At 37.3% G+C, this 25,940-nt stretch overlaps 2 protein-coding genes and 1 non-coding gene across 4 annotated transcripts in view; all 3 read left to right on the top strand.

The window, feature by feature from the left end:
* Nucleotides 1-25,940, top strand: part of CCPG1 (cell cycle progression 1) — an 86,748-nt gene that overhangs the window by 44,037 nt on the left and 16,771 nt on the right. Inside the window, exons 7-9 of one of the 2 annotated variants that reach the window (XM_037053938.1) lie at nucleotides 1,255-1,376; nucleotides 5,552-6,960; nucleotides 8,995-9,092. In XM_037053938.1, coding sequence (XP_036909833.1) covers nucleotides 1,255-1,376; nucleotides 5,552-6,960; nucleotides 8,995-9,092 — 1,629 coding nt within the window. Of the gene's footprint in view, nucleotides 1-1,254; nucleotides 1,377-5,551; nucleotides 6,961-8,994; nucleotides 9,750-25,940 lie in introns of those variants that run through there. The other variant, XM_037053937.1, reaches the window with a different exon arrangement.
* Nucleotides 385-487, top strand: LOC118992709 (U6 spliceosomal RNA). The gene has a single exon (XR_005067708.1). It is a non-coding gene; the product is annotated as a U6 spliceosomal RNA (small nuclear RNA).
* PIGBOS1 (PIGB opposite strand 1) overlaps nucleotides 8,995-25,940 on the top strand; it is a 33,717-nt gene continuing 16,771 nt past the window's right edge. Inside the window, exon 1 of the mRNA XM_037053940.1 lies at nucleotides 8,995-9,092. The gene's annotated coding sequence lies outside the window, so the exon portion shown is untranslated. The remainder of the gene's footprint in view (nucleotides 9,093-25,940) is intronic.

Here is a 25,940-nt window from a genome sequence, read left to right as displayed (position 1 = left end):
TGCATGAAGCATGTAGCAGCATGTGACCAGGCATGTGTTGGCAAATTAACATTTTAATTTTTAAGGTGATTTTAATGTTTTTAATTGGATTAAGATCCCTGTAGCACTGCTGGGATAGGGATGGTGGTGCTATAGTACGGATGTAACAAACACAAAATGCTCAAAAGATTTGGCTTTGAGAATGGTGGGGGATCACAGTCAATAATTTTCCTTGCTGTAACTTTTGAGTTTGTGTTATATTATTTAGGGGAATTATAGTAAGAAAAAATAGGCATTTTTGTTTTTCCTTATAAACTGAATAGACTCCTGCTTTGTTTATTTCTCTGTTTGGGAGAATGCAACACTTTATGTATTTCAAAGATCCCTCAAAAACAACACACCTGAGTCCTCGAGCCAGTAGCACATACACTGAAAATGGAACACTACAGAGATTAGCATGGCCCCTGTGTAAGGATGACACAAGTTTCGTGAAGCGTTCCATATTTTGTGCAGTGTCCCAGAGAGCATCCTCGTACTGTTTAATTAGCTCAGAAGAAGTATGAGTCAAAGCACAATGTGTATCTCTCAAGAGCATAATAGTGACATTCCACTGTAAAAAAAAGAAAATAATAAAGCCCTGGCTGGTGTAGCTCAGTGGATTGAGCTCGGGCTGCGAACCAAAAGGTTGCCAGTTCGATTCCCAGTCAGGGCACATGCCTGGGTTGCAGGCCAGGTCCCCAGAGGGGGGCCATGTGAGAGGCAACCAACATGTTTCTCTCCTTCTCTTTCTCCCTTCCACTCTCTCTCTCTCTAAATAAATAAAATCTTTTAAAAAATGTCCAAGCAAAAAAAAATAAAAAGAAAGAAAAGAAAAAAGTAAGCAGACCTTAGTGTCTTCTATATAGTAAGATAAACACATTACCATAAATTGTTTTCTTTGTTAGGGTAATATAGACTGGCTTGTTTTAATCAAAAGGATAGTGAGCTGCTTAAATATCTCTGGGTATATGAGAAATAAAATATGTTAACCTACTTGGCATAATTTATATTAACATCCATCTACCACCATTTGATGAATGGTACCATGAGACTTTACTTATTCATACTTTGTTTATATATTCAGAAATTTTATAGAACTGAAATGCTAATATTTTGAAGAAAATGATCTTACCTTGATTAGTTAAATATATGTACTTTAAATGTTTTATTACATGTTTAAAATATTGGTAATCATAACATTTATGTTATGTATCTAATAAAAATTTTCATTTTTAGGCACAATTCAGATTCAGAAGCGTCAACAGTTGGTCACAAAGATACATGAGGATGAATTGAATGATATGAAGGATTATCTTTCCCACTGTCACCAGAAACAAGAGTCTGTTACAGATTATAAAGTATGTACTACTAACACATTTTATTAAAAAATAATTGTTAGCCAATAATTAATATGCTATTCAGATACAGATTAGCAGATTGATAATATTGGTAATTGTTGATTCAGTACTGTGTCCTTGTCATTGTACTTGTGTACAGTATTTCTCTTATTTCTGACCACAATCCTGTGAATTAATCAAGTCTTAACTTCATTTTAAAGATGGAAAGAGGTTCAAAAAAGTTAAATAACTTTACCAAGGCTAGCAACTGGCACAGCTGAATTTGATTCTGTCTTCAAAGGTGTTAGTCCTAATCACGTATATCATAGTTAACATTTTATGTTGATATTATATATAAAATATATGCCATTATTATTAACATAATTTTTACAGAGCTAAGCAAAACATTTTCATTCACTGAGAAAGAGGAGTTTTTGTAGCCTAAGGTCTTCCCTTAATCAAGGAAAATAATCAGCCAGTTTTTTCCCTCTGGTTTCTTATTAGTTCTGATGCAAGAGATAGCATGTTATACTTTCCTACCTAAAACTCACCAGACTCCAGCAGGACTGTGTTTGTTCATTGTGTCCAGTGACCTAACACATTTGTGGATTTATGAGGACCAGCAAGATAGCTGGTCTCCTATCTAGTTCTTCCCTGGAAAGGGTGTATAGGGATTGTAGATAAATTCAGGGTAGGAAAAGAATAAACTGTTCCTTTTTCCTTCCCTTTCCCCACATTTCCTTTACACTTTATATATCCCTTATAGGATTATGATTATGTTTCTTTGCAAGACAGAATCCCACTTGACATCTGAATTTTATCTCTCAGGAAACAACCACTGAAGTTAGTTGTGAATAATATAGTTTTCCCTACCTTTGTCAGAGAATGTTTTCAAAAGAGTATTCATTTTCTTTCACCAGCATGGTTCTGGGTTCATAGGTCACTGGCTTTTAGGAGACTCACCCTGCATAGGTCTTTTTTGAGTCAGTTCTTGCAGAGCGCTTGTCTCCATCTGGTATACGTGGTTTGGATTTTTGAAGATCATCATGGAAGGACCTCCCCAGGATCTGCTTACTAGTTGCTTAATTCAAGAATATGGAGTTTACTGGATCCTGCAGTCATTCTGTGGCTGCATATGACTGTTCATTTAAAGATAATGCTACATCACTCAGTTCTCCTCCATAGCCCACTTTCGTTGGTTAGCTGAAACTTGTTTTCTCTTACACAGCAGATGAAATGAGTATAATGAAACTTTAATAACTCATTCTCTGAAGATTAATGAGCCAGACAGTGAAACATCCATTTCAGATTGTTTTTTAAGTGGGAGATATCATTCTCTTAAAGGCGTTTTTTTTTTTTTCTGCTTGTTTCTGCAAATCAGCTATTTTTCTGGTCTGATTCATTGGAATAGCTGTATCTGGTAAATCAAGGAAAATTTAAGTATCATTTGCAGTTGTACATAACATGTTTTAACTGAATACAGCTAATAACCATGATTAAGCTATATAAACATGTCATTTAGTTTCTGACTATTTCACTTAGTTTGTTACTAATGCATATGTTGAAAGAAAAATTAGGCCACTCAAAGCAACCTTGAACTCTGCAGCAAAATGTTATAAGCTTGATTGAACATAACTTTTTTCTATCAAAGGTGCTGACCTTGGAATTATATTACTAATTATCTCAGTTTCTTTAGAATATTATTGAATTTGGGGGAATTATTTATAAATGTTACCAAGATTCATTCTGCCCTCTAAAGTAGAAGAGAAATTTTATGATTTATCAGAACTTAGAGATACTGATTTGCATAGGACTAAGATGTTTCAAATAGGATGAAGATTATTGAAAGCTTTTTCCTTGTAAGAGTGCAGTGAATATAAAGAGAAGTTTTTGAAGCATCCTGTCATCTCCAGCTGTAATTATACTTTTTATAAAAAACATGATCTCACACACAAGGATCAGAGAAGCCCTTAGTCATGTCTACATTCTTGCTAGGAGCCTTATCAGGAGAGATTAGAATTCTATAGTCAACAGATAGGAGGCTAACCTCCTCTTTTCCTAACCTGTAAGTGAGCCTAGAAACCAGTAAGGATTGCAAATCCTATGGTTTCTATGGAAAACACTAATCAGAAGTACCTCATCTCTGATTTTATTATATTTATTTATTTATTTATTTAAATAGATTTTATTGATTATACCATTACAGTTGTTCTATTCTCCCCCTTCATTCCCCTCCACCCGCACACTCCCTCCCCCACCATTCTCCCCCCCTTAGTTTATAACCACGTGTCTCAAGTTCTTTAGATTCTATATTTCCCCCACTATTCTTGCCCTCCCCGCTATCTATTTTCTACCTACCCTCTATGCTATTTTCTGTGCCTTCTCCCCCCTTCTACTCCCACTCCCCTGTTGCTAACCCTCCATGTGTTCTTCATTTCTATGGTTCCACTCCTGATCTAGCTGTCCTCTTGGTTTGCTTTTGTTTTAGGTGTGGTTGTTAATAACTGTATGTTTGCTGTCCTTTCACTGTTCATATTTTTCATCTTCTTTTTCTTAGATAAGTCCCTTTAACATTTCATATAATAAGGGCTTGGTGATGATGAGCTCCTTGAACTTGACCTTATCTGAGGAGCACTTTATCTGTCCTTCCATTCTAAATGAAAGCTTTGCTGGATAAAGCAATCTTGGCTGTAGGTCTTTGGATTTCATGACTTGGAATACTTCTTTCCAGCCCGTTCTTGCCTGTAAGGTCTCTTTTGAGAAATCTGCTGACGGTCTGATGGGTACTCCTTTGTAGGTGACTGTCCCCTTATCCCTTGCTGCTTCCAGGATTCTTTCCTTCATTTTAGTCTTGGCTAATGTAATTATGATGTGCCTTGGTGTGTTCCTTCTTGGGTCCAACTTCTTTGGGACTCTCTGAGCTTCCTGGATTTCCTGGAAGTCTATTTCCTTTGCCAGACGGGGGAAGTTCTCCTTTATTATTTGTTCAAATAAGTGTTCCACTCGTGGCTGTTTCTTTCCCCCTTCTGGTACCCCTATAATCCGGATGTTGGAATGTTTGAATATGTCCTGGAGGTTCCTAAGCCTCTCCTCATTGTTTTGAATTCTCATTTCTTCATTCCTTTCTGGTCAGATGTTTTGTTCTTCCTTCTGGTCCATTCCATTGATTTCAGTCCCAGTTTCCTTTCTATCGTTATTGGTTTCCTGGACATCTCCCTTCATTTCAATTAGTTTAGCCTTCATATGTTCCTCTAATTTGTGACTATAATCAACCAGTTCTGTGAGCATCCTGATAAACAGTGTCTTGAATTGTGCTTCTGAGAGGCTGGCAATTTTTTGGTTGCTGAGAGTTATTGGCTCTGGAACTTTGAGTTCTTCTTGTGCCATCTTTTGGGCTGTTCATGCCTGTTATGTAGCAGGATTGGAGCCCTAGGTGTTCACCAGAGCAGGGCAACTCAGTCACTGGGTTGTGATGTTGTATGTGGGGGCGGGGTCAAAGAGGAGCAATGGCGTCCTGTCTACCGCCTGCCGTCGCAGCCCCCCACCGGTGCCGCAGCCGCCACCAGGCCCACACGCTTCGTCCCACTGCATGCAAGTGTGCCACTGCTGCCAGCCCTTGCCCCCTGGGGCCTGTGTGGTCTGTCTCACTGTGCGCGAATGTGCGACCGTGGTCAGTCTGCCCTACACCCTGCGTCCGGGCCACTTGTGCGCCTAGGTCTGGGGATCTTTCCTGCCTGACCCTGCTCCGCTGCTGGCTCTGCCCCTCTTACTGTCCCCGTTGAACGGTTAGTGGTTGTCGGACTTCCGTATAATTCAATTTTCTGTCTTTTGGCTGCGTCTTTGTTCTCCAAACCTTTGTTGTATTCAAACTTGGTTGTGGGAGAAGGCATAGTGCTTCCACCTATGCCTCCATCTTGGCGGAAGTCTCTCATCTCTGGTTTTAGAATCTTGGAGACAAACCAAACTCTAGCTAATTTTTAACAAAGTCTTCGAACATGCAGTGCTCTTTTGATTTAGCTCTCTACTGTGCATTTTTGTGTATCAACCTTGTATTTTCCAATTTTATATATATTGGAAATACATAAAGACTAGTCTGCATAAATGTACACTAAAAATTTATGATGTATTATATGTTAAAGATTTAAATTCAGCTTTTAAAACATTTGACATTTTTCTTCTCTTTCACAAAAATTTAGTCATTGAAGGAAAACCTTGCAAAGTGTCGGAGCCTTACTGAAGCAGAGAAGATGTCCTTTGAAACTCAGAACAAGAACCTTGATACAGAAAACCAGTATTTAAGAATATCTCTGGAGAAGGAAGAAAAAGCCTTGTCTTCACTACAGGAAGAGTTAAGGAAGCTAAGAGAACAGATTAGAATATTGGAAGATAAAGGGACAAGTACTGAATTAGTTACAGAAAACCAGAAACTTAAGCAGCATTTGAAAGAGGAAAAGCAGAAAACACATAGCTTTCTTAATCAAAGGGAGACTCTATTGGCAGAAGCAAAGATGCTTAGGAGGGAACTGGAGAGAGAACGACTAAAAACCATGGCTTTAAGGGTGGAACTTCAGCAGTTAAGCTCTAGGCAGTCAGCTGGCAATCCAGACTCTCCCGAGGTATTGACTGAAAAGAAGGAAGTAGAAATCTTACGGGAAAGACTCACTGAGCTGGAGCGGAAGTTAAACTTTGAACAACAGCGTTCTGATTTATGGGAAAGACTGTATATTGAGGCAAAAGATCAAAATGGAAAACAAGAAACTGATGGAAAAAAGAGGGGGAGCAGAGGAAACCACAGGGCTAAAAATAAGTCAAAGGAAACATTTTTGGGTTCAGTTAAGGAAACATTTGATGCCATGAAGAATTCGACCAAGGAGTTTGTGAGGCATCATAAAGAAAAAATTAAGCAGGCTAAGGAAGCTGTGAAAGAAAATCTGAAAAAATTCTCAGATTCAGTTAAATCCACTTTCAGACATTTCAAAGATACCACCAAGAACATCTTTGATGAAAAGGGCAATAAAAGATACGGTGCTGCAAAAGAAGGAGCAGCTAAAAAACCAACAGTTTTTAGTGAATATTTATATCATCAGCATAAGGCACGTATACAAAACCAGAATAATAGAGGCCCTACCATGCAAAAAGAAGGAAGGAAAGGAAAACCAATTCACTTTGAAGAATTTGGAAGAAATACAAATTCACAGAAATGCAGTGCTGAACATGGCTGTAGCGAAAATTATAATTCTTTCAGAAAGGCTTGTTCTGGTGTATTTGAATGTGCTCAACAAGAATCCATTAACCTATTTAATATGAAAGTGTTGAATCCTGTAAGGATAGATGAATTTAGACAGTTAATTGAAAGGTACTTAGTAGAAAAATTGGATAGTTTTCATCATTGGAAAGAACTCGATCAATTCATCAATAAGTTTTTCATACATGGTATCTTTATACATGATCAGAAGCTCTTCACTGACTTCGTTAATGATGTTAAAGATTATCTTAAAGACATCAAGGAATATCAAGTAGATAATGATGAAGTGTTTGAGAAGTTGGATGAATATATATATAGACACTTCTTTGGTCACACTTTTTCCCCTCCATATGGACCCAGGTCGGTTTACATATCACCATGTTATAATAGTTTTTAGCATTTATAGATTTGATAGCATTTTATCATTTGATAAGTTGCTTGGAATGTTACTGTGTGTAAAGAACTCTGTAAAAAAAAGTACTATTTGCAAATGTACTTTATTGCCAGAGAATTTAGAATAAATTAAACGTGATTTCAAGTTAATAGATACTACAAAATGAACATTTTATATAATCAGTTTGGCTTGAGCAAATAGGTTAGTTTAATTTCTACCTGAAGTATCAGTTAAAGGTATATAAATCTTATTTAGCTTATTTTGTTTCTGTGAGATTATTTTCCTTTAACCTTTTACTTACTTTGGGGAAGCGAGGCACGGACAGTGCAAATTCAGTTTTGAAGCCAGAAGAGTGCAGGGGCAGTTTCGATGCTCCACTTTTCATCTGTCGATTCCATGGACTAAATTATGGTGTTTAGTCCACTTATCACAGAATTATTGTTGATAAAGGTAGAGACATGATCAAAGAGGCAAACTTGGCAAGCCACAAGATTTAATGTGTGTCCTTTGTAAATAACTACTAAAATGAATGATATCTATTACAGTTTTATATTCTGTACCATGATACTTGACTAACCTTCAAATGTTGGCTTTTTTTTTACATTTAATAGGTATCTTTCTGAATAAAAGTAATGTGTCTATAAAATAATGAGACTGGTACTGGTGAATTTAGTCATTAAATTAGTGTCTAGTATTTACAATGAGCAAAGCACCATGAGGCTCCCTTGAGGAAACATGAAAAATTCTTGCTGAGAAAGAGATCATAAGCTATTGGAGAGTTAGGTAAATTAGTGGAGGGTATAGAGACACTGTATGTAGTGACCTTAGTCTAGAGATAATGTGGGAAGGCTTCATGAGTGAGGGGCTTTTCAACTAAACATTTTTAAACTAGCTTTTGAAGGAAAAATGAATTTGTTAAGCAGATGGGGCAGGACATTCCACTCAAAGGGAACTTTGATTTGGAGATCTGAAGATATGCCACTTCAGGGAGGCAAGGTAGTACTGCAGTATGAATAGAAGAGGATACGTAAGTCATGAATAGCTTCGTTTTGTGCTCTAGGACATGCTTTATCGCATTTTGGGTCAGTGGCAGCAGCCTGAAGAATGAGATAGTCATTAAAACTATACAGACACGAACTGATGAGGATGAGTGGAAAGGAGGAGATAGAATTGAATAATATACAGAAAGTAAAATTAGTGATATTTCTTGTCAAAGAGAAGTAGAAAGTGACAGTGGTTTCCATACTTCTGGGTTGGCTCATTGGTTGGATAGTGAGATTATTAAGATAAGGAATACCAGAAGGTTTTAGATACGGGGAATTGGAAATGAGAATTGTGCTTAGAGGTACCTATTGACATCCAAATGGAAGGGATTAGTTATGTGACTACCTGTACCCCTGACTGTGTGTGTCATCTTGGCTGGAGCTACTTATCAGACTTTTGGGGAGTACCAACATATAGGGGATTGTAGGAAAAGGAGGCTGAGAATGGCGTCATGAAAAACCAAAGATGATCTCAAATAAGAGGCAGATATGTGTGTCAAATGCAATAAAAAGGACTGTATTTCTTGGCTTGGGAATTGGGTGGCCATAGATGGCATTATGGACTGTTTGAGTGACATTGTGGCAGAAGCCTGATTAGAGAGATAGGGGAAGACAGTGCATGTAGACATTGTTTGTGAATTTTAGTTGTAGTGGAGAAAAAAAGGCTTTGTGTGTAAGAGATATATATATATATATACATTTCTGCTTTTTTCAGGAACGAAAGAAAAATAACTTTTAAAAATCTCATTATTTTATCGTCACATTCCCCCCCACCCCATAGGATAAAAGTATAATATTGAATCTGGCATGGTTACACTAAGATTATATTTCAGATTAATTTAACATCCTATTTCAGAGTGTTCAGATAATAGATTAGTGGAGAAAAACATTGAAATTGTTCCTTGTTTAAATAGATTTAACTCTAACCTAGATGAAAAATGTGTTTACTGCTTTCAGTCGACCAGATAAAAAGCAACGTACGGTAAATATTGAAAACTCCAGGCATCGAAAACAAGAGCAGAAGCACCCTCAGCCACAAGCTTATAAGAGGGAAGGTAAATGGCATAAATATGATCGCACTAATGGAAGACACATGGCAAATGTCGAAATAGAATTGGGGCAATTACCTTTTGACCCTAAATATTGACCACTGTGATTAAGTTAAGAAAACTAACACATGTGGATGCTTTCTACAATGTTTGGTGTTGCAACTAGGTTGAGATTATAAAGATAACAATGTCTTTTTACCACTTTTAAGTATCAGTTTGATGACTATTACTACTCGGAAGCATCAAACAAAAGCTTACTAACCTGCTGTTTAGCTTTGCTGAATATTTTTCAGCACTGGAAATGTTCAACTGTAGTTCTGTTAAAAGAAACCAGGCACACAACAGATTTTGTGCATGAAATGAGACTTCCTTTCAGTGTATGAGTTTAAAGCAAGCCCAAATCATACATGACAAAGTGTAATTTACACTGATATTTGTGTTAAATTTGCAGTAGAGCTTGATAAGAGTACATTGTGATGGAGTTTCTTTAACATTTTATAATCTTACTCTTGCTTCTTGTCTTTTTGTGGGTTCAAGAGCCCGTTGACTTGTGAAGAATTTGCTGCCTTCTTATGAGCTTGCTGACTTGTTCTCTTGTGAAATTTCTTGCACATCTGAATATTGTGGAAGAAACAATAAAACTACAACATGCGGAAAACTAAAGGTCTTTATTTTAAAATCTGGCATTGTATGAATATACAATTTTATAGTTTGTGATATTTTTCATGCATTTCCTCAATAGTACTATTTGGTAAAGAAGTTCATAGGTTTTTGCAAGTTCCATGAAATCTCATCCAGTGTTTATTAGTGTAGGTAGGCAACATCTGAGTTGACACTAGCCAGCAGTGTCTCCCAGCAGTGTCTATTTCCCCGGGAAGGATTTCAACACAGTTCAGAATTTCATCTTCTCTGGAGTTTCCCTTTCAACTTCCGTTCATAGACATATACGTGACTTCCAGTTCGACCTTCTGGCAAGTGAGTGTGGAAGAAAACAGCAGTTCTCTCGTAGTTTCTTGAAATTAGGAAAGCACTTATTTCCTAGAAGTAAATATTTAAGTAAATAAAGGCTACATTTTGATGAGTACTGGTTTCAGAATTTTAGAATGACTCATTGATTTGTGCCTCTACCTTTTTCTTAATAAAAAATGCAGTTCCTTAAATTAACTTGTGGCAACTTACATAGATAGATACATATAGATATTGATACACATAGAAATGCTGATTTTTGTCTGGGGAAAAGACCAGCTACCAACTATAGGGGTTAAAGAAGACCATAGATCTGTTGTCTGTTTCCCTGAGTGTTTACTCTAAGGTGAAACTGTTTTTCCCTTTTTTCATGTTTCCTTACCTCTTCCAAAATGCTGAAGATGATCAAGTAAGTAGGCAATGTTGAATTGTTGTGAAACTCTTCATACAACCAGCTTAAGGGATTTTGGTAAAATAGATCTGCTTCATCAAGATACTGGCTTTTTCCAGTCAGGTCTGGGGGACATTGGAGAAATCTCATTGGAAGTGGGTAGTGAACATGGCTATGAAAAGAAAGTTACCATTATAGTTACAAGAAATTTTTTAAAAAGTGAATTTTCAAATTACTCTTAAGGTAATGTTTACATAACAAAATGTGAAATCTGAATGTCAGCTGGGTCCCAGTTTAGGTGAAGAGGCAGGCCTTTAATGGAGCTTTCTCAGAGATGTACGATCCTTACACCACCATGTGCCTGCGCAGCAGCAGCATAACCTTTGTTTAGGATTCAGTGATAGTAATAATGCTCACTGGTTACAGTCCAAATAAGTAATGGTTCTACTGTGCATGGCAGGACTACAGCCTCTATAAAAAAGATGGATCGATAAATCATGATAAATTAATGTGAGTTACTTGGACCATGCAAAAAGCCATGTTTATAACTTTGCCTCAGGAAAACTTAGTAAAAATAAATACATGATAGAAGTTTAGTTTTATCTTTGAAGTGCATACAAAGTACATTTACACAAGACCTAATACTTCATGACTTTTGTAATTTTGGAAATAAGGGGAAAATAGAAACAGCTGGCACCTTGTGTTCCAAAGCAGACATCACAGTTATTTGCTGCATTGTGTTCTTTGAAAAAACAAAAGATTAGAACCTGGCAAACTATGCAAAAGCTTGAGACCTCAAGCACTGTTACCATGTATGGAAAGCAACTTGGTACCTGCAGAATTTCTGTTCTCTGCAGTGTTACCACTAATGGGAGCCTGGGGGGACGGTGAGTGTGCCTCTTTCAGCTCTAGTGTCTTCGCACAGTAGGGGAAGCTGAAGTTAAAGGGACACTTGGGGTGCTACATCTAACCTGTGACTTTTGTGCTAGGTGATTCTCATTTTCCAAATTGTGTATTAATGGTTGGCATTAATGACCGACATAAAGAGTATCCAAAGAAATGTTAAATTATCTTGAAAAGATAACTCTGTATGATTGAATGTGCACGTGCAAAATTAACTTTAGAATGTTTACAGCCAGATTAACTAGGTGTAAAATTTTCTACATAAAAACTGTTTGCCTTCGTACTGATATTAGGCAGTTGATAACTAATACATCTTCCTGACAAGCATAGGGCCAAGTGAATGTCTTTAAATGCCCTGCATAGTTAAGACAATTTTACTGTTGTATTCCCAGAAACATCTAATTCAGGTATTACGATATCATCTAATTGAGTTCCCCAATTTTCAAATGTGAGACGAGAGATATCCACAAGATTAAAAAGACTGGGTAAAGACCAGTGCAATTGTCAGCAGTAAATCTAGACTAGAAGCCAGTGTTTTGAGATTAATTACAAATTGTAATACATGTAAGATGTACCTATCACAGAAATTTGTAGTGAGATCACTGATAATTTCTTTACTAAGAAATTAAGCCCTGGCCAATGTGGTCCCATTGGTTAGAGCATAGTTCTATAAGCTTTAAGGTTGCGGGTTTGATTCCTGGCCAGGGCACTTACCTAGTCAGTCAATGTTTCTTTCTCTCTTCCCTTCTCTCTAAAATCAATAGATGATTGATTGATCAATCATCTCTCTAAAATGATCAATCAATCAATCATTTTATGTCTTTGGGTAAAGGATAAAAAAACACCCCAAACCATCAAATAACCTATAAGGTATATATTTAAATCAAATCAATTAAATCTAAATTGTTTTAAAATTTTGAAAAGGATATTGAGGTTAAAGGTGGTATATGACTTGCATCAACATAGTTCAAATGGTTTTTAAAATTTATTTGAATAAATGTGGAGTTTCAAATTTTTTATTATTGATCAGTGATCCATTAATTTAAATCTAAGAATCTGAAAGTAATTTAAAAGTAGTTTCATTTTCTTAACAATAGCACAAAGTAGAACTATGTTTATTACCTATAAAAAGGCGTAGAGTGGCAAGGCATCATTACAAATACCGAAGCTGCAGATTCATTGGGATTATTGTAACAGAGTTCTCGAATATGAGTCATAACATCCAAAGTACCTCGTTGATGAACTAAACCAGTATAGAGCGCAAGGAGCATATTTGATAAAAACAGGAAACTTAGAGCTGGTTTTTTCCATATTTTCAGGTGATTTAGTGAATACCCTGTATGAAAATAGACATATGTTTAATCGTAACACTGGCAATCTTGTTTTCTTATAACTAAGCAGTTGTTCACTATAAATACATTTATAGTATTTCATGGAATTAGCACAGCTGTACTGCTGTCATAAACAAGATATAATCAGTAGGTTGTTATTTCCATTCACTGTCTTATTGTCTGGGTCTTGACCTTTTTATAGGAAAAGGAATAGAAGTATAATGGAAAGATTATGGCTGGGGAGCCCAACAGATGCAGGTTTGAATTTTTGCTCTGGCACAAGTTGCTTTACTTTGCTGAGCATTAGTTTCCCCAGCTGCAAATGGGGTAACAGTACTTTTTTTCAAGTATTAGTATAAAAGGTGTGTCATGTGCGTGCCCTGCTACACAGTAGTTGCTAAATAAATAGGACTTTTATTTATTCCATTACCTCTCTTCTCTTTAATATCTGAAGCAGTAGCAGTGGATTGTGTATACACAAGTCCCAATAATTCTGGAGGAAGTACAGTAGAATGTCCTTTAAAAAAAATACATCACTGGGCTCCTAGATTTTCAGTGTTCATTATGAGTGGTGGCATGGATCTCTTTTTCTGGAAGGAGAGGAGCTAAGTTTTTTTTCTACCCCTCCCTCACTATAATGCTGAACAATTAGAGATGCTGAACAATTTTCCTTTTTCACTGTGGTAGAAGTTTGTCCCCCTTCCACAGTCCTACTTTCTAGCAATAGCCACTGATAACGTGCACTTTAGGATCTGTTGAAAATGCCTTCAAAGAGAACAGGCCTACGTGGAAAAGAAGGGGCCTATTAGTAAACTTCCTTTTTAAAAAAAGATTTTATTTATTTATTTATTTATCTTTAGAGGGGAAAGGAGAGAGGGAGAGAAACATCAATGTATGGTTGCCTTTGGTGTGTCCCCTGCTGGGAGTTGGCCTGCAGGGAACTGGCCTGCAACCCAGGCATGTGCCCTGACTGGGAATTGAACCGCGATCCTCTGGTTCGCAGGCCTGTGCTCAGTCCACTGAGCTACACCAGCCAGGGCTTATTAGTAAACTTTCTTGATGTTCGATTTTATGCTCGATACACACTGTCTTCACAGAAGTAGATAATAGTTATTTTAGAATATGGGTGTCATGATCCAATCTGTGGCCTGCCTGAAATTTTAGCGCTATTCCCATTGGGGCAAGGCACTGTTTTCCATGACCATCACCTAATTGACTATTGTCAACCATCTTAGCTTGGCTCAATCACTAAAAAATAACTGAACATGAGTAAAATTAACTTTGAACTGTTTCCATTTAAACTACACTACCAGAGTTGGCTTAAGGAAGAATTGTAGTATCAAATTTGGGCAAGAAATCTTAAGTGCTCAATTCTGTTCCTCTATGAATGTGTTTAGATAAAGTTACCTACAGTTCATTACATTCAGTAGTTTATCACACATCCATTTTGCCTAGTACTGCTAGAAATTGCTTTGATGAACCAAAGAATGTTTTGAAAAGCAGTGTGATAAATATAGCCAAATCAAGAAACCCAAACCTACCTTTAAACTTAAACAGAAATCTGTAAGATTTTTCAAATGGTAAAATGAGGAACCTACTAAAGAAGATGAGAACTAGAATTAGCTTTCTTAGAACTGAAATAGGATTCCAAGTTCTGCTACCTATAATAATTTCAGCTACAGATACAACAGACCAGCAAATACAACTTGAAAGTGAAGTGCTTAGGTTGACAGGCAAAAACTAAATCTTCCCAGTGGGTGCAAATTACAGAAAGGTACATTAAAGCCTACTCTGGCAAGTCCCTAACTCAGGAATGTTTAAGTAAGTATACCATGGGCCTCTAATGTGGTTCCCTCATTAACAATTTTTTCATTGACTAATCGTTCGTTTAAAGCATTATCAGAAACTATGACATTAGGGATACAGTAGTATGGGTGACATGCAAAATGAAATACAAAGTGGTGAATGTTGTAAAAATGGTATTCTGCACTGAATGCAGGAAGATACTGTGCTTGTATTCCTAGCTTCAATATTGAAGGTCTTTTAAGTTAGGTAGTGCTTATGTTGGTTTTTCACTTTCTGAAGCTAGCTCACTTTAGAATGTTGTATCCTTTCAGTGAGAAATGAATCTCCATATTTGAAGAAATAAAATTTTGGGAAGAAAAGGAACAGTTAAATAATCTTGAGTTCAAGGGTTTTCAAACCATCTAACACTGAAAACTTTCTTGGGGTGCTTTAGAAAGTGGAGTTGCTAAAGGGAAAAAGAATAGCTTCAATGCTAGACTGATTTACAACAGAAGCCTGGAATCCATGGTTTCCTTACAGGGAAACAGTATGGTTTCTCTAATATTTAAAAGAAGTGATTAAGAAGGTCATAAAAGCCACCACTCAGTGAATCTACTTAAATGTACATACAAACAAGGAGATGCAGCATTCACTAAAAGGGTCCACCCTAAACTAACATGAGCTAGCTTCACAAAATTTGTTACCACCCAGAATGTAAGCCTGTCCTAACTTGAAATTTAAGACCCTGCCCCCAGTGACTTACTGCACAAGTTTTCTGTCTGTCCTGTAAAACCACTTACATCTGTCAGCTTTCTGTGATTTCCATGAGAACAAGGATATAGTATGAATCCTGGTGACTACTGTCCGAATACAGGCCCCTTCTTTTCACATAGTGACTTCAAGGATTTCACTGTTAAATAGACCAGTGGCACCTTTGTTTTATGGATAAGAAACTGAGAAACAAAATTATAAAGTTCACTGAGGATCAGAGCCAATTTCAGAAGGTATGTTTTTCTATGGTTAAGTCCTATTTTTGGATAGGACTGAGGGAAACAAACTAGAGAAGAAAAGTTACTGCAGATTAAAAGAAGGTACATAATTATTCTCTTCCTGTGCTCAGCCCATAAATGAGCCTGAAGTTCATTTCTCATCTCGAATCTGCCCTGGCTGGGACTGTGGTGGAAGTGACTGTGCCAGTTCAGTTCCGTGCTTGGGCCTCAAAGGGCCCTGCACACTTCTGTTCCTTTTGGAACCCTGCTTATAGCAAGTGAACAAGCCCCAGCTACATGCAGAAGAGCTGAGGTATCTTGGTTTATAGCTAGCTGAACCCCAAACACGAGAGCCCCGCCTAGGTCTGTAGAGCTGTGTGTACCCCACCTGCAGCTGATTGCTCTTAAGTGAACTCAGTGAAGATGGGAAGAACTACCCAGTTGAACTGCAGACTTGGAAAAAAAATAAATGGAGCTTTAAGTCAGATTTTGAGGTACCTTGTATACATAGCAATTGCTAATAGAGATGTCATGTTTATATAAAACCAGGTTCAAATAGTTCAAACTAGAAGAAAACTGACACTTGAAATGTGATATAACTCAAAAATTCAGGTGGTTAGAAAAGACTCAAACTGGGTTACTGAACACGTCAAGTACTCCATAAAGAACTGTTGTTTAACATCCTTACTGAATATCCAAAGATTTTTGTCTAGGTGAGGTCATTACTTAATTGGTCCTCGTTTTGGAACCTCCTGACATTAAAAGAGGTCTAACTCTTTTTTTTTTTTTTTTTTTAATCTTTAGAGGGGAAGGGAAGGAGAGAGGGAGAGAAATATCAATGTGTGGTTGCTTCTCATGCATCCCCTGCTGGGAACTGGCCTGCAACCCAGGCATGTGCCCTGACTGGAAATTGAATCTTGATCCTTCGGTTCACAGGCCTATGCTCAATCCACTGAGCTACACCAGCCAGGGCAAAAGAGGTCTGACTCTTAATGGCAGTATGAGTGTCCCAGGAATCAATTTTGGGGCCACTCAAGATCCTTGGGTACCTATCTGGTGGAAGAGATCACATCCTGTGAGGTCAGGGGTTTTGGTGGGTCTCGGTCCTTCAGGCATCTTTCTGAGTGGACGCCGGCTGGAAAAAAGATGGATTCTTATCTGTTACAAGAGGATCTCAACCCTCAACAGCATTTCATCTTAAGTCGTTGAGACTGGGAACTAGAGATTACTGGGATCCTAATACTTAAGTCTTTGGACTGGGAATAAAGTTAAAAAATGCAGTCTTTCCCTGAAACACTTCATGAAGATGCAAGTGAAATGCTGGAAAACTCCAGATTATAAAAGTGAAAACAACTTTTTAAATTAAATGAGACACATATTTGTTTTCCAGTAGTCTGACAATGCTCACCAGGGCAGAAACCAAACAATTTAATTATAACTCAAGTTAATTAAGAAAAGATAATGGATAGTGGTTTATAAACATTTGCTATGGTAAATAAGCCACTATTCTTAAAACAAATAATTGTCAGACATCTATATTTTTATATGTGCCTGCACTATATATAAAGATAAGGCAATGAATTAATTTTGGTTTCAGTACTTTAGATACACAAATATAGAGAGTGTATATCTGTACTTAAATGAAATGAGTACATCTGAGATCTGAAAGCAGTCAAGTGTACTTACTTGGTCAAAGAAGACTGCCTAACTCTGGTTCTCTGGAGTTGTTTTATAAGTAAAAAGGTTGATGCCGTTAACTTACTAGCTTTGCCCTGTCTCTCTCTAGTCCCAGTTGATTATTCATTTCTTCCCTCCCCAGTCAAGTGATTTTTTTAATGATTAATATTTGAAGGAAATCAGGTCATTTATTTTGAATTGAAGCTAATAAAGTTTCAGTTCATAATTTTTCCAAAATGAGCAGTGTAAAAATTCCAAAGCTGAGTGATATAAAACTCTAGAAATCACATGTACAAAAATTATTGCAAAGACCTACTGGAAAAGATGAAGGGCCAAAAATAAAATCAGGTGTGAATCACTTTACAAATTGCATATGCATAAGGGTGAGTCTTAAAGCATTAAAAACTAGTTTCAATAGCTATAAGTATGTTTTCATGGAACAAAGAACTTACTAATTTAATCATAAAGTATCTTCTAAAATATGTTATTCCATTACTTTTTAGGGAGATTTCCAATAGCCAGAAACACTACCACCAGAGGGCGCTTCAGATAGTGGATCCTTACGATTTTATCTCACTTTATAGGACACAGCAAAAAAGGATATTTAGGCTGCAAAATGAGAATACTGCAGTAATATAGTTATTTTATCATTAGAAGCAATTCTCTTTTAGCCTAGCTGAAAACATATTTTAGAGTTTAATGAGAGTTTAGTCTTTTACCTACTTTTATATAATTTGTTTCTATATTGAACAAAAATACTTACCACAGAATACCATACAAAATGGTAAAACTGGATAGATAAACCTGAATTCTTTGTGGCCCAACATGCTATAATAGAAAAACAAAATATTTTCTCATATTACATACTTTAATAAATTAGTGCATTTTAAATGAAACACAATTAACAGGACCTGTTCTTCGAAGTACTGAGATTGACTTTCATGCCTCAGGAATGAGTATCCCATTTTTCCGTTGTAAGGTGCTGTGTTACAAGTAACCCTAACATTTGATGTGAGTGTCTAAGGTGCAGTTACATTCTAAGAAATTTCTATTACCAATCCAAGTCAGATTACTCAAATTTGGAAGATGCATACATTTTCATTTTAGAATATTACTTCTCTAGTTCCTCCCATATTTAAAACTTTGGTAGTTTTTAAAGAACAGATGAAATCTCTTCAACTCCCTAGAAATTGAATGTAATCCTTGTTAAGTAAACTAATCAAAACCATTCTATCTGAGCACTGGTGTAATTCTACCTTTTCTGTCTGCTAAATCATCCCAATTAACAAGTTGATCTTTAATGCATCTGTAAAAGGTAACAGTTTACTTTTTGAGGAACTTAATTTCTTGGTAACATTATCAAAATTAACTATATGAACAAATAAAATCTTACCTGTAAACCAGAAGTGTCCACAGCACAGTCACCAAAAGTATCTGGTACCTCTTTGGGGCTAGAAAGCAGCCATGAATAAAGAAGGGTAGGTGAGTGCCCAAAACAACTGGAAATCCTTGACTGAAGTACCAGTGCCATGGGTGAGAACCATAAAATGTTCCCAAATTCTGCAGCACGTTAAATTTCAAAAAATTATACTGAACCAGAGTCCACTGGCATGGTTGAAGGAAAGAGAAACAGAAATGTGTTAGTGCCAAGTATGAATCTTTGGCATTAGGAAATTTGGCAGAATCCTGACATGATAAATCAGGAATGAAATCTAAACACCAAGTCATAGTTTACATGAATAATTTGGATTAATGATCATATGAAGTATTGTTTTCTAAGTGTTAATGTGTTCTTTGTTAACTTGTAAAACACTAGGTTTTTAAGATTCAAGAAAGGGAATACATGTTTACATTTTGACATAAAGTTTTACATAAAGCTAAAGCCCTGGCTAGTGTGGCTCAGTGGACTGAGCCTGCGAACTAAAAGGTTGCTGGTTCGATTCCCAGTCAGGGCACATGCCTGGGGTGTGGGCCAAATTCCTAGTTGGGGGCATGTGAAAGGCAACCAATCAATGTTTCTCTCTATCTACCCCCTCCCTCAAAGTAAATGAAGAAAATCTTAAAAAGTAAAATAAAATCTTTAAAAAAATTTGATTCCAGTACCTTACATCACGTATTACCTAGTATGATAAAGCTTTGGAAACATTGCAATTTGAAGTATGATACAAAGCAGATAATCAAAAGCAACAACAGCTAACGTTAAGTACTTGCTTGTGCCAGGCACCACTGTAAACATTACATGTGCATTATCTCATTTAACCCTTCAACATTATGAGACAAGTACAATTATTTCCAGATAAAGAAACTGGCAAGAAAGGTACTTGACATGTCCAAGGTCTCACAGCTAATAACAAGAGCACTAAGCAAAGGATTCCAGACCCCGTAAGCAACTGAGAAATGGGCCCGTAAGTGATGGAGAAACAGGAAACTTAAAAACAACCAGCAGTTATGAGATTAAAATGTCAAGCCAAATGCTTGAAGAATAGAGTATTATGGTTGATTTGAATTCTTTATGATTACCTTAAGGCCAACTAAAGTAATTTTTATAAAATCTAACCTTTGTTGCTTGCAAACCTGACAAAAATGCCTTACAAAGTGTACTCCTGAATTTGAACTAGGAGTACACAGTTCTGTTACATAGAAAGTGCAACAAGTTGAACCAAAGGCACATGCTGGCAATCTTCTTTAATGATTTGCCTGTGTATCCAAATATTCATGAATTTAAGAATCGGGTTGAGCTTTTATTGTAACACATAGCTAGATTTACATCTATTGTACATCTATTCACAATATACTGTTAACACCTTATTATATTTTACTCACCTGACCAAAAAACGTACGATCAATTATTAGAGAACAACTTAAAGTGACAAATCTGAAAATGAAAAACAAAAGGATGATTAACAGTCTGAACTTACTGAAAATTCAATATTGGCATATGGGTTTGCAAGTGCATTTTATCAAAGCCATTTTTTGTAAAAGCCACTTTAAAGATGTTTTAGTTTCATGTCCTGAATATGGATTTACACATTTTGAAAGATATTTCATTACATACCTGCATTTAAGCAAACTTTAAAAAGTAATAAACATTGCATTTGTAATGCTGCATAACAAATGATCCCTAAACTTGGCAACTTAAAACATTTATTTTCTCAGTTTCTCAAGTTAAGAATCCAGCCAGTCTAGCTGAGAGTCTCTGAATCAGGGTCTCATGAATCGTCAAGATGTTGGCTGGGCTGGTTAAGATGGAGGTGTAGGTATAGGTAAACATGCCTCTGCTCCTTGGACAACGACAGCAAAAATTAGTACTAGGCTACAAAAACATCACCCAGAACCATCAGAAAATTAAGCTGTTGTGTATTTCAAGGATTTAAAGAAGCCACAGTCATCCAGACGGGTAGGAGGGATGGAAAGGCACGGGGACAAACAGACACAAGTGGGGCAGAGAAGTGTGGAGATGTGGAAGGGGTGGGCCCACATCTGTACGTGGTGGATAAAAATTGGGAGATATCTTAGGGGTGAAGGATCCCAAACCAGACCATGCAGCCCAGGATTCTAGCACCAGGAAGATACTGTATTTCGCCATGTATAATGCACACATTTTTGCCCAGTTTTTGAGGGAAAAATAAGGATGCACTTTATACATGGGTAGTACTAATACAAAGGTTTTTAACTTTTTAACATGCTTATGTGTTAAAAGTGAAACTAGAAAGCAATAGTGATATCCATATACAAAATAATACCCTGAAGTATGATGATCAGGCTTGTTTCTAGATGTAAATTAAAAGTTGAATTTAAAAAATAAAATGACTTTTTCCCTGAAAGTTTGGGCCAAAAATGTGGGTATGCATTTTACATGGAGTGTATTATTCACAGCAAAATACAGTAAGACCCCATAACTTCCGGCTGTAAAAACCAGCAGGGGGTTGCTGCAGCAGAAGAAACCAGGAGATTCTCAAGAGACTCCTCTTAGTGGGCTGGCAACAGGCTTACGAGTCATGCAGACTCACCCCCTCTGGGATTCAGCACCAGGGTTATAGCTGGAAGGGTGCCAATGGCATATGGAGGGAAATTGAAGTGAGCGGCAATACGGTGAGTGCTGAGAGACAGCTTTCTCCTGGGCCGGACTCCAGACACCAGACAGCAGCATTGTCCCCTCTCTGAGCCCTCTCCCACACAGAGCTACAGAGTAGTAATACAGGTTGCCCTGAAGACTACCTAAGGCTCCACCCCCCATACAATTCACAGGTGTACTTTTCTACAGTAGGCCACACTCCTAAGACAGGAAGTCAAAGCAACTCTGCCTAATACAGAGGGGAAAAAAAGGGCTGCCAAATTGAGAGAGAAATATGGCTCAAATGAAAGCAGAATGAAACTCCAGAAAAAGAACTAAACAAATTGGACCTAACTAATCTATAACATGCAGAGTTCAAAACACTGATTATCAGAATGCTCCAGGAACTCACTGGGTATTTCGACAGCATAAAAAAAGACCCATGCAGAAATGAAGGTCATACTAATTGAAATAAAAATTTACAAGGAACCAACTTTATCCAGTGGTGTGGATAAAGCAGAGAATCAAATCAATGACTTGAAACATAAAAAAAAAAAAGCAAGAAGAATATAGCAAGAAAGCATTTTAAAAAATGAGGATAGGCCAGGAGCCTCTGGGACATCTTTAAACATACTAACATCCAAATCATAGGAGTGCCAAAAAAAGAGGAAGAACAAGGAATTGAAAACTTAATTATCTGAAAAAATTATTGAAATGAAAATTTATTGAAATTTCTTTCATTATTATTGAAAAAATAATGAAAGAACAAACAAGGCCAGGAAGCAAAAACAGTCCCAAACAAGATGGACCCAAACAGGTTCACACCAAGACTCATCATAATTACAATGCCAAAGGTTAAAGATAAAAAGATAACCTTAAAAACAGCAAGACAAAAGCAGACCAGTTACCTACAAAGGAGTTGCTGTAAGACTGTCAGCTGATTTCTCAAAAGAAACTTTACAGGCTAGAAGGGACTGGCAAGAAGTATTTGAAGTGATGAAAAGCAAGCACCTACAACCTAGATTACTCTATCCAGCAAAACTACCACTTAGAATTGAAAGGCAGATAAAGTGCTTCCCAGACAAGGTAAAACTTAAAGGAGTTCATCATCAGCCATTCTTAGTATATGGGCTGCCAAAGCGAGCACATCACCAAGCCATTCTTATATGAAATGCTAACGGGACTTAGATAAGAAAAAGAAGATCAAAACAATGAACATTAAAATGGCAATAAATTCACAACTATCAGTAATCTAAATAACTAAGCAACTAAAATAGGAACAGAATCATAGATCTGGAGATCACAGAGGGTTATCAGTTGGGCGGGGGAAGGGGGAGATTGAGGTGCAGGGATTAAGAAGCACAAATTAGCCCTGGCTGGTGTAGCTCAGTGGACTGAGCGCAGGCCTGCGAACCAAGTAACGGAGGTTCGATTCCCAGTCAGGGCACATGCCTGGGTTGCAGGCCAGTTCCCAGTAGGGGTTGCATGAGAGGCAACCATACATTGATATTTTTCTCCCTCTCTCCTTCCCTTCCCCTCTAAAGAGAAATAAAATCTAAAAAAAAAAAAGCAAAAATTGGTAGTTATACAGGGGGAGGTTAAGAACAATATAGGAAATGGAGAGGCCAAAGAACTTATATGCATGACCCATGGACATGAACTAAGAGTGGGGAGTGTTGCTAGAGGGAAGGGGGTTACCGGACAGAAGGAGACAAAGGGGGAAAAGTTGGGACAACTGTAATAGCATAACCAAAGTATATTTAAAAAAAAACCCAAGATGTTGGCTGGAGCTATAGGTTCATCTAAAAGCTTTTTTGAGGGGGGGGCAGTAATGGGGAGATTTGCTTCCAAGCTCACTCACAGGTTATTGGCAGAGCTCAGGCTCCCACATGTGACCCTCTCCTTGAAGGTGCCTCAAGACATGGCATGTGGCTTCCCCCAGCATAAGTCAACTAAGAAAGAGTGAGACAGGTATCTTAGATGGAAGCCGTCATCTTTACCAACCAGTTGTGGAAGTGACACCCCTTCTGCCATTTCTGTTTGTTAGAATTAAGTCAAAATGTCTACTCCATGTTCAAGGTAAGGGGATTATACAAGATTACTAAAATTATGGTTATATTAATATTAAGATGATGGGATTAATGGAGGGCATCTCAGAGGCTGCCTGTGACAAACACACACAGAGAAGAGTACGCCATGAGTATGTGGCTTCATGAATCATCACAATATGAACACAACTGTGTGACATACAGATCAGGACACAGCCCTTCAAAAGGCCCCTTCCTCCCTCCAACCAGTCAATCTCCACTCCCTTCCCAGAGGGGAACACTGCCCTGTTTTCTGATAGCACATAGTTTTACCATTTTTGAATTTCACAAAAATGGAATCATACTATATATACCCTTGTCCAGTTTCCTACAATCAACAAATGTTTGTGAGATTTAACCATGTTTTTGTGTGTACTGCAATAGTACATTAATTTATAATACTGTACAGTATTCCACCGAATTAGTATGCCACAATGTATTCTGTTGATGGTCACTGTGCTTCCCTTTTTTAGGTATTACTAACAGTGCTATGAACATCCTTTGACTGATCTTTTGGTTCCCATATATATGCCTTTCTGTTGAGTATAAACATAGGGTTGAAATTACTGGGCTTTAGGGTATAGGCTCAATCAGCTTTAGTTGACACTTAGTTTTCCAAAGTGTTATATCAATTTATATTTCCAGGGGCATATATAAGGGTTCTATATCCTTTTATACCATTTGAGTAGATTCATAGAAGCATGTCACGAATGATTTTATGAGACTGACTCGCTGCCTACTGTGCTAAAAGGGCGGGCTGTCATGATGGTTTTATTTACATTTCCTTGATGACTAATGAGGTGAGTATTTTTATACTTCCTAGATAACGAAATATCTTTTGAAGTGCCTGTTCAGGTCTTTTCATCAATTTTCTATTAAGTTACCTGTTTCTTAAAGATTTTTGTAAGTTCTTTATATAATTTTATATTGTTATTTTATATTGTAATTTATACATTTTATAATTTGTTATTTGTTATTTTATATTGTAATTTATACATTTTTGTTTTTTGTATTACAAATACCTTCTGATCTGGGCTTTGCTTTGCTTTTTCACTACTTAATGGTGAATTTGATGAAAAAAGTCTTGAATTTTAGCATATTCAAATTTACCTATCTTCTTCCTTTATACTTAACACTACGTTTTATTTAGGAAACCTTTTCTCAAGGCTACAAGGACATCCCCCTCATATCTGGCAGAAGTGCCACTCTTCACCTTCATGTTAGTGTCTTTAATTCCCTTGGGCACAGGTGGCAAACACAAGGCCCGTCACCTTGTTGTATCCATCCTGGCACCTTGTTGTCTACCCAGCGGCAGTGCCAAGCTGTAGCTTAACTGTTAAGGAGCAGTTAACATTTCTACAGTCCTAAAATTCCATTCAGCCCTTTGATTTCTGGCAACGGAGAGGCTCATGTGGCCCCTGGTGAAAATGAGTTTGACACCCCTGCCTTGGGTTTTTGTTTTTTATTGTAAGGCTTATGGTGGCAAGTCAGAATCAATAGTAATTTTTATATGGCTATCCAACTAATTCTATACTCACTGAACAGACTATTCTTTCTCTGCTCTACTCCAGCAATACTAGAGCCGGATGCTGTTGCAGATGCCGGAGATAGAGCAGTTTCACAAAGTCCTTGCATTCATGAAGTGTGCATGCTAGTGGGGAAAGACAAATAGCCAAACACAAGTATGTATTTGTAATACATATTTGTCAATGGGCAGTAAGCAATGAAATGGGCATTTATGTCTGGGTCTGTTGCTGGACCCTAGTGTGTTCATCAGTCTATCTGTCTTACCTTGCATTAATTACCGTAACTTTGTAATAAATCTTGGTATGTAGAAATGTAAGGCTTCCAACATTTTTTTCCTCCAAGATTCTATTGGCCTTTTTAAAAAAATTAATTTATTTTTAAGAGAGAGGGGATGGGAAGGAGAAAGAGTGGGAGAGAAACATCAATGTGTGGTTGCCTCTCACATGCCCCCTACTGGGGACCTGGCCTGCAACCCAGACTTTTGACTTTGGGAGCAGACACTGTGTCTGACCTCTGAATCATCAAATGCTGGATACAAGGTATGTTAAAGCTTGTTGAATGAGTAAACTATATGCTGCTAAGAGTAAAAGGATTTTTATCTCCCTCAGTGTAAAAGCCTAATTAATGACTAAGCCCCTGCTCTCCCTCTGACCTCACTATCACATTGTCCCAAGCTCACTCTTTTTTAGACACACCGGTCCCTCTGCTGTTCCTGGGAAATGCCAAACAATCCCTGTGTCAAGGCCTTTGCACTTTGATTCCTTTGTCTGGAATATTTTTTCCTCCTCTACATGGTTTACTCAGTTCCCTTAGGTTTTGGCTCCAATGTCACTGTATCATGGTGGGGTCTTCCCCAATTGCCCTGTAAAATGTAACACCCTTTCCATCCTGCACCAGCGCTCTATCCTTCTTATCTCATTATTTTTTCCTATAGCACTTATTGTCAACTGACAAATCTATATTACAAATGCATACTTGTATTTGGCCGTCTTTCTTTCCCCACTAGCATGCACACTTCATGAATGCAGGGGCTTTGTTTGTGAAACTGCTCTATCTCCAGCATCTGTAATAGCACCCAGCACATACTAGGGTTAATATAAATATTTGCTAAATGAATGTATTAAATTCAAAACAATTTTTATAA

Source organism: Sturnira hondurensis, unplaced genomic scaffold (assembly GCF_014824575.4).
Source record: "Sturnira hondurensis isolate 20B ecotype Veracruz unplaced genomic scaffold, ASM1482457v3 Scaffold0008196, whole genome shotgun sequence".
Lineage (NCBI taxonomy): Eukaryota > Metazoa > Chordata > Mammalia > Chiroptera > Phyllostomidae > Sturnira > Sturnira hondurensis.
The sequence above is the reverse complement of the archived record's forward strand: the minus strand, read 5'-3'. Positions and strand labels throughout refer to the sequence as shown.